We start from the raw sequence: 16,121 nt of genomic DNA on the forward strand, positions 1-16,121 counted from the left end.
AGACTAAATCACAATGTAGGGTTTTCCCTCCCTATCTAACTCAAAGTTGCACCACCTTTGTATTATTGGCTGCCAGCCACCTTTGTTGAAAATTGAAATTGTTGAAAACTCTTAACTCAAACTGTGTACGTCACACATGCCACACACGTTCACCAGCCTTTGCCACCTTTGTCTAAAAAATTTAATAATTTTAAAAAATCACGGGAAAAACCTGCAATGCCGATTTTAATTTCACATTTTCTCTAGCGGTTGTGGTGATTGCCATACTGTGGTTGCGCACCACTGTTAAATACATTCAGAGGAGTTTAAATGGTTTATTGACATCTGTAGGCTTTTAAGCAAAATGCCACTCTATTTTAACTTCAGGTGAAATCAGGAGGAGATGTCCCTCTGTGTTCCTACATTTCACGAATCAATGTCAATTGATGTTACTCATGAACTTCAAACTACTGCCTGAGTTCTTTGCACTTCTTGCATAACCAAGCCCCCTCAACCATGATGATGATGATGATGATGATGATGATGATGATGATTATTGTTGTGGTCGTGGTCGTGGTCGTCGTCGTGGTGATTGGTGCAAAATAAACACTTTTCTTCTCAATTCCCCCTAACAAGTTTGGCAGTGGGCGAAAGAAAATGTGGCATCTGGGACTATTGTTTATTATTATTATTCATTCCATTTATTCAGTTACCGTATTTGTCCATTTCCTCAAAGTTCAATTTATTTTGTACTTATTTTACTTTACTATATATGCTCTCTTCTGTCATCTTAATCTTTCTTACATTTTATTATTTATAATTTAAACGTTTGTGACCTGTACCCTATACTACGAAGCTATCTTAACAGACCCGCGATCTGTCACTTTGATCTGGTTTGACTGAACAGGATCAAAGCTATCTAGTTTAACGATACTACGACGCGATAACTGAAGCTGGGTTGATCTGGGATCTGCCTGTGCACGCGCACGTTTTTCGCTCGGGCACAGGCGCGTGTCCACGCGAAAGAGGTGCGCTAGCCAATCACATTATGAACAGCTGATTCACGCCCACACCCATTTCCACACCCATTTCCTCGTTCAATGAAAGCGCAGTGGGATCAGAGTTTTTAGCGGATATTTAATGTAGCCTATGGCAGAATGAAAATCCGCGTTGGATATAGTCTGCTGGAGGACTGTCTAAAGCTGCCGCTTTACTTTGATCAGCGATTTCTGTCTCCTACAGCAGCTTTTTGCGAGTGTAAATGTAAATGTGTAATCTCAGTCTATAAATTTCCACAATCTGTAAGCCTATTTAGACCATAGATTTAGAAACGCATGCTCAATGAATAATGATCTCTATCACTGATTATGTGTGTGGTTGCACTGATCGAATAATTCATATATAAAATAATGATTGCCTAATATAAAAGAGAAAACTGCTGAACTGAATTGAGACGATGCGGGCATAGTTTTCATTGATAAAAACTAGCCTATTTTTGCTCATATATTGGCATACAGCCTACAGGACACAGTTCCAGCTGAAACATGCAAGAGTAGCCTGCATATTTAGTATTGGGGCTATCCCATATTTATCCCATATCTATATTATATGTATAGGCTTTTCTGGCATGTAGGAGAAATCACCCTCACTCCATTTGAGGCTCCGTTTATGTGCGCTGCTGTGATTAATAGTGATCATATTTCTCCACGCATCGTTGAGCTGTTAAGACATAAAGTGGTAAGTAGGCTTAATTTAATTATGTAGCCTACAGAGCCACAAATGTTTTTCTTGTTCTATTCTCAGTTGACTGCAATCTATTTTTCATATGGCGATCTTATATGAATGGTGAGTGACTCCAGAGAGCCGATTATATGAGTCTGTCATGGATTTTGATCTTATCCTCTGAAGCTAACCTGGTCGGGACCAGGTTAGCTTTGCAGCGTGAGTTGCCATGGTGATTGAAAGTTAACTTGCTTTGTAGTACGGCTAAACCAGGTTCAAACTCAAACTTACTCGGATAAGGCATTAATCTAGCTACGTAGTACAGGCCCCTGGAAAGGAACTGAAGCTTATATGACCAACTCTAGGGCTTCTGTGTGTGTGTGTGTGTGTGTGTGGGGGGGGGGTTACACAGAAAGTATCACATTAGTAGCAGTAGTAGTAGTAGTAGTAGTATTACATTATTATTATATTATTGTTGTTGTTGTTGTTGTTGTTTAGTTAAGAACATCAGCAAAATGCTTAAAATGTAAACTGTAAATAGAATAATTAATCCTAGAATTGTTTCGTTTGTTGATCCCTCTCCTCTCTTATCTGCTTTCCTCTCCTGTCTCCTAGCATCACCTCCTACCAGACTTTACCCAGGAACATGCCCAGCCACCGTGCCCAGATTGTGCCCCGTTACCCCGAGGGCTACCGCACGCTGCCCCGCAACCCCGCCATGATGAGGCCCGAGAGCATCTGCAGCGTAGCCGGCTCCCTGTACGACCGGGCTCTCCGCCCCGCCTCCACCTCCACCGTGACAACGGCGGAGAAGAGGAGGTCCATGAGGGACGACACCATGTGGCAGCTGTACGAGTGGCAGCAGAGGCAGGCCTTCTCCAGGCAAAGTCTGGCTCTGCCCAATGGTATGTAACTGACGTAACTGGTAACTGACTGCACTAAGAGCAATGAAGGTGCAGACTGGAGGTTCAGTTACACAAACATTTATCAGAGGTAGAGCCAAAGAGTACAGAGTTGGCAGATACAGTTCATGGCTTCCACCCCAAAAACTCTTAAAAAACACCAAAACACACAAACACTTCAATTGGTGGGAAAACACCCAATTTAGCAACACTGAAAGAGTATTGAACGCAAGAGATGAAGCTCTGCTGCTTTTTTTTTAACAACGGCGCTGCCGCCATTTTGGCCTGAGGGGAGGGGGGGGGGGGGGGGGGGGGAATGCTGGTTTTGCACCAGTGGGACAACAGCACAGAACCATGACAGCCAATCAGAGGTTGTCACCTTTAGGCCAAAATGGTGGATATGCTGTGTGCTGATGTTGCAATGGAACAACAACCTATTAGCCTTCGGTTCTTATCAATGTAAGTTCTTTGGTAGAGCTGCTCTGATGGCAGAATTAATCTAATTGGTTAAGCTAAAGCTCAGTGGGTGGAGTGGGTGGTTGGCTTGTTTTTCTGGTTGAGTAACATTAGATTGTTGCTCAATGAAAAAAGACGAGAGGTAAGAGAGGAGGAGGAAGCTAATATTTTGAAGCCTAGCTGAAACTGAAAAAAGCAATCTAGCCGTACCATTATCTAGTTTAGCTAGTTACTATTAGCCTAGCTGACCTTCCAAGTTCAAACTAGCCATACTACCCTTAGTACCCTATAATGTAGATATCTTTGTAAGTTATCATTAGTTAGCTGCTGATCTTCCAGAATCATGAATGCCGTAGTCATGAATAAAAAAGGCAAGTAATTTACATCACATATTTTGATTTCCTTCCTAGCTAACTGTCCCCAGAATAGAACAGCTGTACCTCTAAGAAATGTTTGTATGAATAAAAAGCCAATCCACAATGAAGTGTTTACTGCCAAAACGTATACAATACTGTACGTGTATTGATTTTGAAAGATAATTGCACCTTCATTGCTTGTGTGTGTGTGTGTGTGTGTGTGTGTGTGTGTGTGTGTGTGTGTGTGTGTGTGTGTGTGTGTTTTGTGTTTCTTTTTTTTTTCAGACTCAAAAGTGTTTAGCAAGCTCTAAGGTTCACTAATCTCAACTGTTCTATAATGAGTTGTAAGTTTATACCATCATTTTGTAAGATAAAAGGTGATTCCCCCCCTCCTTCTTTTCAAATGCTGGTGGCTTCCTATGTATGTTGGAATATAACTCCTCAAACTCAGCTTGCAAGTCCAGCACAGAAAACACTGAGCACTTCATCCCCAGCGGTCGGTCAGCAGTGAAACCTGTTGGGCTCCATTGTGAGTTTCTTCTCCTGCACTTGCGTCTCCAGCGGCAGGACACTATGGCACGCTGCCCAGCACCAAGACAATGGGCAACATCTCGGAGCATGCGGTGGCCCACTCCATCCCCACCTCGCCCTCCCATGGCTCACTGGCCCTCTACAGCACCTTCTCCCCTCCTCGCCAGCAGGGGGCAACCCACAACCCCAGTTCCCAGCCCGAGGCTTCCTCACCCGTCCTGCGGGGAGACGTGACGCTGGACCGTCGACACAGGACGCACCTCGCCAAGGTAAAGGCACTTGCACATTCACACTTGGGTTTGACTTGAGAAATTCCCAGGATTGTATTCTTTCCATGGTGGAATTGGCAACTCTTTAAGCCAAGGTACAGAACTGTCGCAAGGGCTGTGTGAAGAGGGCGACGGCACAGGGCCCTGTGCACCTCATAGGGCCTCGCACCTGGCCTGCATGGATTGTATAACGCACGGAGACTCCAGCTCCGAGATCTGCTCCACCACAACAGAGCTCTCTCTCTCTCACACACACACACACACACACACACACACACACACACACACACACACACACACACACACACACACACACACACACACACACACACCATCTCTCTCTCTCTCTCTCCCTCCCTCCATCTCCATCCCTCCATCAAGCAGCTCATATTGGGTTTGTCTGTGCGGCGTGCACTCTGCAGCTGTGGCTGAGAGACTATGTGCATGATGATGCTGTATTATTTTAATTTATGACACACTAATAAAAACATCTATTTGGAACAGTAGCAGTGAAGGAGAGGGATGTGTGATGGTGAGATCTCCATGTCCACATGTAGAAGAACTAAAGCTATGACAGTTTTGCTGCGATACTAATCCGTTATTTCAGATAGCTACTGACAAACGTGTGAAGTTCGTCTTTGGTTGCCTTGCCACCGTCCAAGCGCACTTGATAAATGATGTGTTCTCTGCCCACTCCTGCATGACCCTCCCACACGGTACGTCTCACCGGTGAAAATGTCAGGTGAAAAGAAGCGGCTGGCGACTGCACGTGTCAGAGGAAGCATGTGCTAGTAGTCTACAACTCTCCCCAGATCGGCAGAAGGGGTGGAGCAATGACTGGGACAGCAGGGGCAATTGGCCAAGTACAATTGCGGAGAAAGTGGGAGAAAAACCTGGAAAGAAAAATAAATGGTCCTCACCGTGTTTAAATGCAGAGTGAAAATCACACCATCTCTCAATATTAGATTCAGATGTGTCAGACTGCAGCTCTCCTCTTTAGCTTTCCATCCATATTGACGCAGCTCCTGTCTCCCTCGATTGAGCTGCAATTTCTTTAGCCTGTCTTCCTCTCTCTCTCTCTCTTTCTCACTCACACACACACACACACACACACACACACACACACACACACACACACACACACACACACACACTAATACCCCTCACTCTTTTTCTGTCTGACATGCCTCTCCACCGGAGTAAGAAATTAGATAAATATAGCTTCCCTGTAGTGGAAAAACTCACTAATGACTTGGCATCCTAAACTAAATGGGTCCATCATCTCAGATATGGAAATGGTCTTGGATGTGAAGAGTCCACAGATGTTCCTTCTGATTTCCCACAAGACTCTTCAGAGAGTGAGAGAAATAGAGAGAGAGAGACAGAGAGAGAGACAGAGAGAGACAGAGAGAGACAGACAGAAAGATGAGATGCAGAGACAAGACTGCAGTCAGTTTGTGATTCTCACTTTAATGGATAAATCCAATTCCCTGTCACAAGTCTGAAACCCAGGTCCGATACCTGTCCCCAGGCTCGGAGCAATAACACCTCTGACGAAGCTACACAGAGTTTGTCTTTGTGTGAGAGTAGTAGAGCGGATAAGCTCCCAGAAATAGAGGAATTGTGCACTTTTTGAAAGAAATGTGAAATTCCAATGGCAGCCAAGATGGCTGCCATTTCATGTCTAATGTACAAATGTGCTTATAACAATTGTGCACTTCTTCAAAAAAGCACGAGATTTCTCACATAGTGACATAAGGTTTATTGTCAGATGTGGAGGAAGGCGGATTTTGCCTCAAATCCAATATGGCTGCCATTCCCCCGGGTCTAATGTACAAATGGGCTTGTAACAATTGTGCACTGCTTCAAAAGAGCATGACATTTCTCACATAGTGAGTGAATACCATAACGTTTATTGTCAGATGTGGAGGGAAGTCATATTTGGCTTCAAATCCAAGATGGCTGCCATCCCTCCCTAGTCTAATGTTCAAGCGTGTAATCTAGAACAGATTTGAAAGGTAGGTAGGTGAAAGTGTAATGGTCTTTGAACTAGACCTGGTTTTATGTGGTCTAGATGGGGCAAAAACAATGAAATCTTCCATTTTTCCATTTTCACAGATAGGATAACATTTTCACAAATATCAAAGTGTTTCTTGGTGAGAGTCTAGGGTCCCCTTGGTAATCTAGCTCAGATTTGAAATGTGTAAATGTAATGGTCTTTGAACTGGACCTGGTTTTATGCGGTCTAGATGCGGAAAAAACAATTAAATTTCAGTGAAATCACCCATTATTTTAGTTTTCACAAATAGGATAAAAGTTTCACAAATCAGATTGAATTGAATGGTTGAATTGAATGGTAAGGTTTATTTTCAGATGTGGAGGGAAGTCAGATTTGACCTCAAATCCAAGATGGCCACCATTTTCACTGAGATTTCATTGTTTTTTCGCATCTAGACCGCAGTGCAATAGTCCAATGGAGGCGTTAACCGTCCGAGGCGAAGTCCAATAATTTCTGATAATGGACACCTCAAAGTGCATTAACCCGCTTACCATGGTCACTTGCCAAAGAAACAAAACAAGTGCAACAAACAATCATTTATATTTTCATGCATTTTGCAATCAAAATCTAGTTTTCATAACCTTGGATATGAGTTGAGAACCGGCGAGACAAAATAGTCCCATCAGCTGCTCAAGATTATCATTGGAGAAAATGGCAGATTAGTACCTGCACCTGGCAGAATTTTTCGCCCATAATAAACTAACTAATAATTTGGCCAATTGTATGTAACATACAAAATAAAGCAAATGGCAATGTCTAAGAATGCAACGCCATGTAATTGGCTCCTTAAACTCGCATTCCAGGGAATTACGTTAACATATGCGGGTCTTATAAGATGTAAGTGGCACGTGCCGCGCTCGGATTAGACTGAAAACGATCTGAAGCTTTCTATGTTGGAGTCCAGGTATGTTTTGTACAAGGACGTCTCTCAGTGTGTTGCTGTTAATTGCCCATTTCGTTGTTTTATTTTTGTTGATCTCATATTTTTCCTCTTCGACTTGATTTGTATCAGTGATACAGGCAGCACGCGCTCTTGCAAAGTGCCTGGCTGGCTTGCTACAAACGAAGTTGTAAACAGAGCTGGTTTGACAGTTGACAGCTGAGAGCTGGCTTCTGTCAGCTGACAACATCAGCTCCGAAAATGACTTATTTTTCTAAATAGCCTTTATTTTGATAAACTGAGCACACGGGTAATCTAAATCAGTGGTTCTCAAATGGGGGTCCGCAGACCCCCAGGGGTCAGTGGCACTTTGCCAGGGGGTCCGCGAAAAGTTTGCAAGTAAAAAAAACAAAAAACAAAAAAACTTTTTTTTATTTTTTTTTATTTTTTTTAAATTAAAAAATAAAATGCTACATGTTACTTATTCCTTCTCAAACTACTTCCTACATGGTGCTAGTCTATCAAAATATCTTGGCTGTCATTGATTGTGTGGCATAGTGGTTTTCTGTACTGTTGACAAATTGTGATATTGTAAGTCGCTTTGGACATAACAAAAGTGTCTGCTAAATGACGTAATGTAAATGTAATGTAATAAAAAAAAATATATATATATTTTTTTTGCAAAATCTTCATAGTTCAACGAAAATAGTTTATGCTTTAAATCTAAAATGGTTCATGGATTACATTCTAATAACAAACCTATCAAATTAAAAGTCAAGCACGTTACCGTGGAAACAATTAAGCTTAGCCCAAAATCACAAATCAGTAAGGGGTCCTTGGCTGAAAAACATTTGAGAACCTCTGATCTAAATAGTTACTTTGACGGACTATTTTTTTTTCTAAACTTATAAAAGTGCCATATTAACCCTTAACGGTGCTATAGAGCTCAAATGGCTCTGTCGAGACCATGGCGCATTGATATGAATGGTGAACAGACCATTTACCTGGAACTACTTAGCTAGGTGTACATTATCACAAATTAATGGACACCCTGCAGCAATCAGAATCTAGTATTCACCCAGACCATGGTATAACTCTAGTTAATTGTATTTTGATAATGTTCCTCTTTTAATGTAGTGATGACAAATTCCTCTTTGCTCAGAGTAGTGTCTGAATGCAGTTTGTTTAGAATGAATTAAACAGAATTGATCGTTAGATTTTCTTCTATATCAGACACAGGTTTTCATTCCTACCTGACATGTTTCGACGGCAATACTTCCGTCTTCATCAGAGTTGTCACTAGATGGTGTGTGACGTGTCTTAAACAGCTGATGTTGTGACAACTCTGATGAAGATGGAAGTATTGCCGTCGAAACATGTCAGGTAGGAATGAAAACCTGTGTCTGATATAGAAGAAAACCTAACGATCTAAGTAAAGTATAGACACTATGAACCTTTTTGGATTAAACAGAATTGAATTGAGATCACGTGAACTGAACTGAGTGAAACTGAAATGTTCCTGCCGTCAAACCCGATCCCATCCGTCTCCACAGTACGGCTACCCGCCTGACCGCCGCTCCATCCCAGCTGGGATCCCTCCTCAGACCATCACCCCTCAGTCGCTGCAAGGCAAGACGGTGAGTGTCACACCCCCTCCTCTCCCTGCTGCTCCACACACTGCCACATTTAACTGCTTTACATCCCCTCCTCTCCCTGCTGCTCCACTCACTGCCACATTTAACTGCTTTACATCCCCTCCTCTCCCTGCTGCTCCACACACTGCCACAGTTAACTGCTTTACATCCCCTCCTCTCCCTGCTGCTCCACACACTGCCACATTTAACTGCTTTACATCCCCTCCTCTCCCTGCTGCTCCACTCACTGCCACATTTAACTGCATTACATCCCTTCCTCTCCCTGCTGCTCCACTCACTGCCACATTTAACTGCTTTACATCCCCTCCTCTCCCTGCTGCTCCACACACTGCCACATTTAACTGCTTTACATCCCCTCCTCTCCCTTCTGCTCCACACACTGCCACATTTAACTGTATTACACCCCTTCCTCTCCCTGCTGCTCCACACACTGCCACATTTAACTGCTTTACATCCCCTCCTCTCCCTGCTGCCTGCTCCACACACTGCCACATTTAACTGCTTTACATCCCCTCACACACTGCCACATTTCACTGCTTTACATCCCCTCTTCTCCCTGCTGCTCCACACACTGCCACATTTAACTGCATTACACCCCTTCCTCTCCCTGCTGCTCCACACAGTGCCACAGTTAACTGCTTTACATCCCCTCCTCTCCCTGCTGCTCCACACACTGCCACATTTAACTGCTTTACATCCCCTTCCTCTCCCTGCTGCTCCACACACTGCCACATTTAACTGCTTTACATCCCCTCCTCTCCCTGCTGCTCCACACACTGCCACATGCCAATGCTTTACATCCGGAAGCATCCAAATAAATGAAAACCAGCCTGACGTGCTCACGACACACACCTCTCACATGTCTATCAATCTTCTATTCTCTCGCAGCCACTCATTGCGGTTTCTCCAGTTCTCTCAGCAGGACTAGTGTAATTATTGACAGCGCCTTTGTCTGTTAATGACAGCGCACATACACAATGCCGCCGCACAAATGCAATTGTCTTCGCTCGCGCTCTCAAATTGAGCCGATGACAATCAGAGTGAGGACTCATATTTCTTTTTTGAACCAAGCTCTGAATAATATTGTGATTGCTTGACGGCAGCAGCGCCTCGGCAGCTTGATGAGAAAAATATTGTCACATCATTTTCCAGAAGGCTTTTGCAATTGTCTGTTTTGTTAGAGCAACCACGTTCCTCTATTGGACTGTGTTGCTACTGTAGTGATGAAAACACTGTCGTTGTGGAAAATTGCTGTGTGTTCGGGTAAGGGTGTGCGTGTGGGTGGTTTTACTTGAGTCAAAATTGGGGACACACAGCCAGGTGATTGGGACGGCTTGTGCAATTGGGGACAAAAGCTGTGTCCCCATTTGGTACTGTAAAAAGCTGATTTTGACGTTAGTGGTTAAGGTTAGGGTTAGGTTAAGTCTCCAGGAGATTAATTTAAGTATATGTAAATACCCCTGAAATGACTTAAACCGAAAAACAATGCAGATTTATTTTTCACATGCTCTCACACATATCCAAAACTGTAAACAGTTTTGCAGGCATTCATTTAGTTGGACTGTTATTGAGATTTGATCGGAGTTCAGTTGTGGACAGTGATGTCATTTGTGCATAAATGACATCACTCGACAACTTAACGGAGATTGTTACAAATGGGTCTAAATGTGGCTAAATAATTGTTATGGAACCCTTGGCTCGAAGAATATTAATGTCTAGGGTTTATTATTATGGCCTATACTAGCCTACAATTAGCTCCACGTTAGCTCCTATAACATTACAGTCTCTCCCTCCCTCCCTTGGATAAAACTTGGCGTCGACCTCCCACTATCCAATCAGAGAAATGTTGAGATTTTCTGGGAAACGGAAGATCGGATCGCAATGCTTTCAATGACTATAGTATTTTTTCACCCCAAATCCAATGTCGCCACCCGTGAGTCTCTATGAGTTACTGTTGTGGAGATACAGTATGTCCGCCCTGTCTGCAGAGCTACAGGAGAGAGAGTACAGCGGGGGGTTGGGAGTTCCAAGTTACTGACCAAACACTCACTTTCAGTGATTGCTGTCAGAATATAGAGCCATTTAACACGCAGCTTTAAAGTCTGGTAACTTATGGTTGTATTCAATATCCTATCAGTTTGTCAGAAGGCCCACTGAGGCTTGTTGCTAATAGCTAGCTTCTCCCGCTAGCAACTAGTAGCTTGAAATAGCATCCACTAACAATGTCATCAGTTGCGTTACTCTCCGGTGTGCATCTCTTCTCAATGTCCACACACACGGCCAATCGCCCCCGTGCTGGCGACAGCTCCACGTGTTCCAAACAATCCCAGGTGTTTTGTCATCCGCTGACTGCTCTCGCTCATAGCAGCTGCGCCATCTTCTATTTCATTGCCAGGCTGCAGTGTGACACGGAAGCTAGAGAAACCACAAACTTCACCCAGATGTGGTTATGTAGCAGCCATTCCCTGCAGCTCTCTACCCCTACCTAGTGGACACCTGAATATATATCATCCTAGATGTGCAGGTATTTATCACTATGGCCTACAGCAAAATCCTAATACTGAAAATTAAAAGATGATATTCTAAATATTACGGAAATCCTCTCAGGCTGATGTAATGATTATAATCTCCCGCCCAAATGCAAAATCATAACGGAGATCATGTGCAAAATAAATCTGCATTGTTTTTCAGTGAAGTTCTCCTTTAAGATAACTGTGTGTGTGCGTACGTGCAGTGTGCGTGCGTGCAACGTGAATGCGCATGTGTGTATTCATACACTGTGTATCAAATGAGAATCTGTAGCCATAATGGGAAACACTCAGTTGTTCTTTACCCACATGATGTATGTAGCCCTTCCTCTCCCCGTGAAGGTTCGGTGGATACTTGTTTTTGATGTTGAGAGTGTGGCCACTCTTCTCTTCTCCTCTGTGTGTTGTTTTTACTGCGGTGCTGGACCAGCCGGGGTCATGAGATGGAAAAGTCAAGACAGTCACTCAGTCACTCATGGGCGAGGGAAAAGGGGCCATATAGTCCATGGGCCAAGGCTGAAATTTTGACATATCGGTACCACCTGAGGTGACCGCACGATTTTGTTATTTTTGTCTTCCTACATGTCTCTAGTTTATATTTTGGTATGATAACCCTTCCGATTTGGTAGCTTAAGGATAGTTATCACTCTGTAAACAAACCTACCCCCAAAAAATTGCAAAACCCTGATTTCATCATATCTCCTGAACCACACATGATAACGCAGAAAATGTGATGTCTACCCCTAGGTTTTCATGGTCAGGGAATACAATGACACCCTATACAACATCATAAACTGTTCACATGAATAGTTAATGGTGAATTCAGTGGTGTTTTGGTGAATTCAGTGGTGTTTTGAGAAGGATACAATGCAATTAGTCCATGGGCCAATGGTGAAATCGGTACCACCTAAGGGGAGCGCGCAATTTTTGTATTTTTGTCTTCCTACATGTCTCTAGTTTATATTTTGGTATGATAACCCTGCCAATCTGGTAGCTTATTGATAGTTATCACTCTGTAAAAAACCTTCTCCCATATACAGTAAATGACAAAACCCTGATTTCTGTGTATTAGTCCAGATGATATGTGAAAATCATGTTCACTTTTTCATAAAAGCATGAAACTTGGTATGCATATAGTTTGGGGCCCTGTACATCTTCAGAAATTAAGCCATCACAAAAATGCCTCATGGTGGCCATTTTAATTCCGCCATAAGTGAATTATGTAGTTTGCATCATATCTCCTGAACCACACATGATAACACAGAAAAGGTGATGTCTATCCCTATGTTTTCATGGTCAAGGATTACAATGATACCATATAGAACATCATAAACTGTTAAAGTAACTAATCAATGGTGAATTTAATGATGTGAGAAGGAAATCACAGTTTCTGATAACTGATGCTATAACCTCAATTCCATGACCACTCTCTGGCTAACATTTTTTGATGAGTAATTTGACTTCTATGGGCCTTTTGTTAAAATAGCCCCCAGGCCCCTCCCAAACATCCTGCGACTTTCTGCCAGACGGTCAAATCCAAGATGGCCACTGGTACAATCTTGAAAAATTTACTTTTGAACCAGAGCACGTAGAATAATGTATGAAGACACTTTTCGGTGTAAGTCAACCACAAAGAATCTGATTCTGACATCAGTTTAACATTCTGACATAATTTTGACCCAGAATTCCAAGATGGCTGCCATCCAGTAGCGTGAAAACTTAACTTTTGAATGGCAACATACGTATGGGGTGTTTGGGGTTTACCATTTTTAGAGTAAGGACGGAGATTAACAATGGTGAATTATAGCTATTTTAATTGCAAATCCATGCCTACCAAACATGGTTTATTAATGACAATTATTGTGTTTTGAGGGTAATTTCATAATTATGTTAGTCTCGCTGGCCAGCCTCCCCTCCCTACCGGGAGAGGAGTCTGGCGCCACGGAAACAGGCAACTGGGATAAGCCCTCCCCTGCTCTACAGCTGCTACCCATTGGAGCGACTGTTTCAGTGGCTGCCGGATGTCTGCTCCCAGCTTATTACAAACTCTGTCATTGGCTCCGACCACGTCAATCAGAGCAGCTTCCGCTCCCTCCTCCCTGTGTGTCGCTGTAAATAGTGCCCTGCCGCCTCAGTGAAAACAACAACGCTAACTAGCTAGCAAGCTAACGGCAGAAACCTACACGCTAGCTCGTTGCTACACGCTGAAAAGGGCAAGTTGGATTGTTGGAAACTATTTTCCAAGGGCACTGCCGCTAAGCACCGCCCATTGCAATCCCACTATGGAGACCTGCGTGGGAAGGGAGGCTGGCCAGCGAGACTATGGGATAGGTGAAGGTGAATAGCCTATGTCCATTGTCCAACAAGTTTTCTCAATTAATTTCCCTCTTTGCGATGTGATAAAAGTTTCTCAGTGAGTTATAGTTGATTGCCTCACTGAATTATCTGCTAATATCCAATTTTAGCAGCAGAATTTGATGTCCTGGCGTGGCATGTCCGTGTGTAATGACATATCCAAAAGGAATTTTACTCTGCGCTGCACAGCATAGAGATTATGGTGCGCTCAAGCGCAGCGGAGTATTTAGCGTGTAAGAGGTGCTTTTTTTTAGCGCGTAGGTGCTGCCCCGTATTCTGCGCAGAAACGCCCCCAATTTGCATTGCACGCAGCGTACCGCTTTTGCGAAGATAGGGCCCCCAGGACTTGCAAGAATCTGGTCAACTTCTCCTCTCCTGCAGCATGGGCTGATTTTAAGTCTGCAATGAGTTCATGAGAGGCAGGCAGACTGTAGGGTGCAGAGGGTTGGGGAGGCCAGGTCAAACGGGAAGGAGTTGAACTCATGCATGCAGTCATGGCTCAAAATGGATGCGAAAAGGTGCAAACACACCAGACGCTGAAGTGACGAAGCATCTGGAAGCGCAGCCAGTTTCGTTTTGGCGCACTTGTTAGCACATTAGACCGTTCAGTCAGACCAGCCGTGATGTGGCCGGCTCGCCCCATGCAGAGATTGTTTTGGCGTCTGATCTATTTTTGTGTGAGACCCGCGAGTGATTGTGTGAAGCCAGATAGGAAGTCAGTACAAGTTGTCACCGGCGCGGAGCAAAGCAGTGCGTCTGGTGTGAATGGCCAGGGTCCTGCTCGAGCTGAATTTACACACAGCGGCACTTTGCGTCTGCAGCATCACAATCATCTTCCACCCTCCTCCCTGCATGCATGCTCCAACCCGCTCTGACTGACTGGTGGCGACCATTTATGGATTTCGTTTCCACTCCCTCTGTGTCGAATCTGTCTATCTCAAATGCCTGTCCCACTGTGAAACAACAACATCAACAATGCTAGCTCGTTGCTACATGCTGAAAACGGTTGGATCTACCGTTTACCGTTGGTACCGATTTTTGCCTTGGCCCATGGACTAATAGGGATAGGAAGGTGCTAGAGAGTCGGAATGGAACGTAACGTGACGTTCAGCGATGCTCGTTGGGTGATCATAAATCGCTGTACTCTAAACTGCCCTTGAGGGGGAGGATGTAGATGATGAAGAGGAGTGGGCTGAGTACAGAATATTGGGGGACACCTGTGTTTTTGATGGTGAGAGTGTGGCCACTCTTCTCTGCTCTGTGTGTTTTGAGTGTGGCCACTCTTCTTCTCTGCTCTGTGTTTTTGATGGTGAGAATGTGGCCATTCTTCTTCTCTGCCTTGTGTGTTTTTGATGGTGAGAGTGTGGCCGCTCTTCTTTGCTCTGTATGTTTTTGATGGTGAGACTGTGGCCGCTTTCCTTCTCTCCTCTCCTCTGTGTGTTGTTTTGATGGTGAGAGTGTGGCCACTCTTGTTCTCTGCCTTGTGTGTTTTTGATGATGAGAGAGTGGCCGCTCTTCTTTCTCCTCTCCTCTGTGTTGTTGTGTGTAGCCGGAGGAGCTGACCCTGCTGCTGATCAAGCTCCGCCGGCAGCAGGCGGAGCTCCACAGCCTGCGGGAGCACACTGTAACTCAGCTTATGAGCCTGGGCATGGAGGGGCCCAACGCCAAGGTCAGCAGCACCATGTATGTGTGTGTGCATGCACGCATCTATGCTTTCCCAAGGTCAGCATCCCAACCGTGTGGATTTGTGCGTGTGCAAGGGAGCCTCCTTGTGCTCGGGTTGTCCAACACGTTATCGCTCCCAACTCGTCAGGTGCCGCGTCTATGTGCTGACAGGCCGCAGTGCTGACAGGTCGCAATGCCGATAGCCCACAAGCAGAACCAGCTGAGCGAGGCGGCGTGCAGCGTGTCGGTGGAACTAACCTCTCCCAGCCCCCACGCCAAACCTAACCTCCCTCCCCCCATGCCTAAACCTAACCTCCCCCAGACCCTAACCCAAAACCTAACCTCTCCCAGCCCCCACGCCAAACCTAACCTCCCCCCATGCCTAAACCTAACCTCCCCCAGACCCTAACCCAAAACCTAACCTCTCCCACCCCCACGCCTAAACCTAAGGTCGGCATTGCAGGTGGTCGGCATTGCGGGTGGTCGGCATAGCGGGTGGACCCCACTCGTCAAATTAGGACATTTCGTCAGGACCACTGGATGCAACCTTTCTCAATATTTTTCAACGCCGCCTTTTTCGTGAAAAATGACGAAAAAGGGGTACGCCAATTAAGGGGTCTTGACCGAACTGCAGTATTTGATGAGGTGGGAGTCAGAATCGGTTGGGTTGTCGGGTGTGTGTGTACATCTGAGTGTTGGGAATTGAGTGGGCTTTCTCGCGTGCGTGCGTGTGCTTGCATGATCGCCCCGCTCCTGTCGGTGCA

The 16,121-nt window shown here is 44.6% G+C and overlaps 1 protein-coding gene across 4 annotated transcripts in view; it reads left to right on the forward strand.

Moving 5' to 3' along the window:
- The window catches only part of LOC310772521 (pleckstrin homology domain-containing family A member 5-like), a gene marked incomplete at its 5' end in the record, with an annotated part of 483,802 nt that overhangs the window by 411,392 nt on the left and 56,289 nt on the right, over nt 1-16,121 (forward strand). For 3 of the 4 annotated variants that reach the window (XM_083632350.1, XM_083632349.1, XM_083632352.1), the window contains 4 exons: nt 2,317-2,606; nt 3,977-4,215; nt 8,708-8,791; nt 15,242-15,361. In XM_083632350.1, coding sequence (XP_083488476.1) covers nt 2,317-2,606; nt 3,977-4,215; nt 8,708-8,791; nt 15,242-15,361 — 733 coding nt within the window. The remainder of the gene's footprint in view (nt 1-2,316; nt 2,607-3,976; nt 4,216-8,707; nt 8,792-15,241; nt 15,362-16,121) is intronic. The other variant, XM_083632351.1, reaches the window with a different exon arrangement.

Source organism: Poromitra crassiceps (genome assembly GCF_964638095.1).
Source record: "Poromitra crassiceps genome assembly, chromosome: 2".
In the NCBI taxonomy this organism is placed as follows: Eukaryota; Metazoa; Chordata; class Actinopteri; order Beryciformes; family Melamphaidae; genus Poromitra; species Poromitra crassiceps.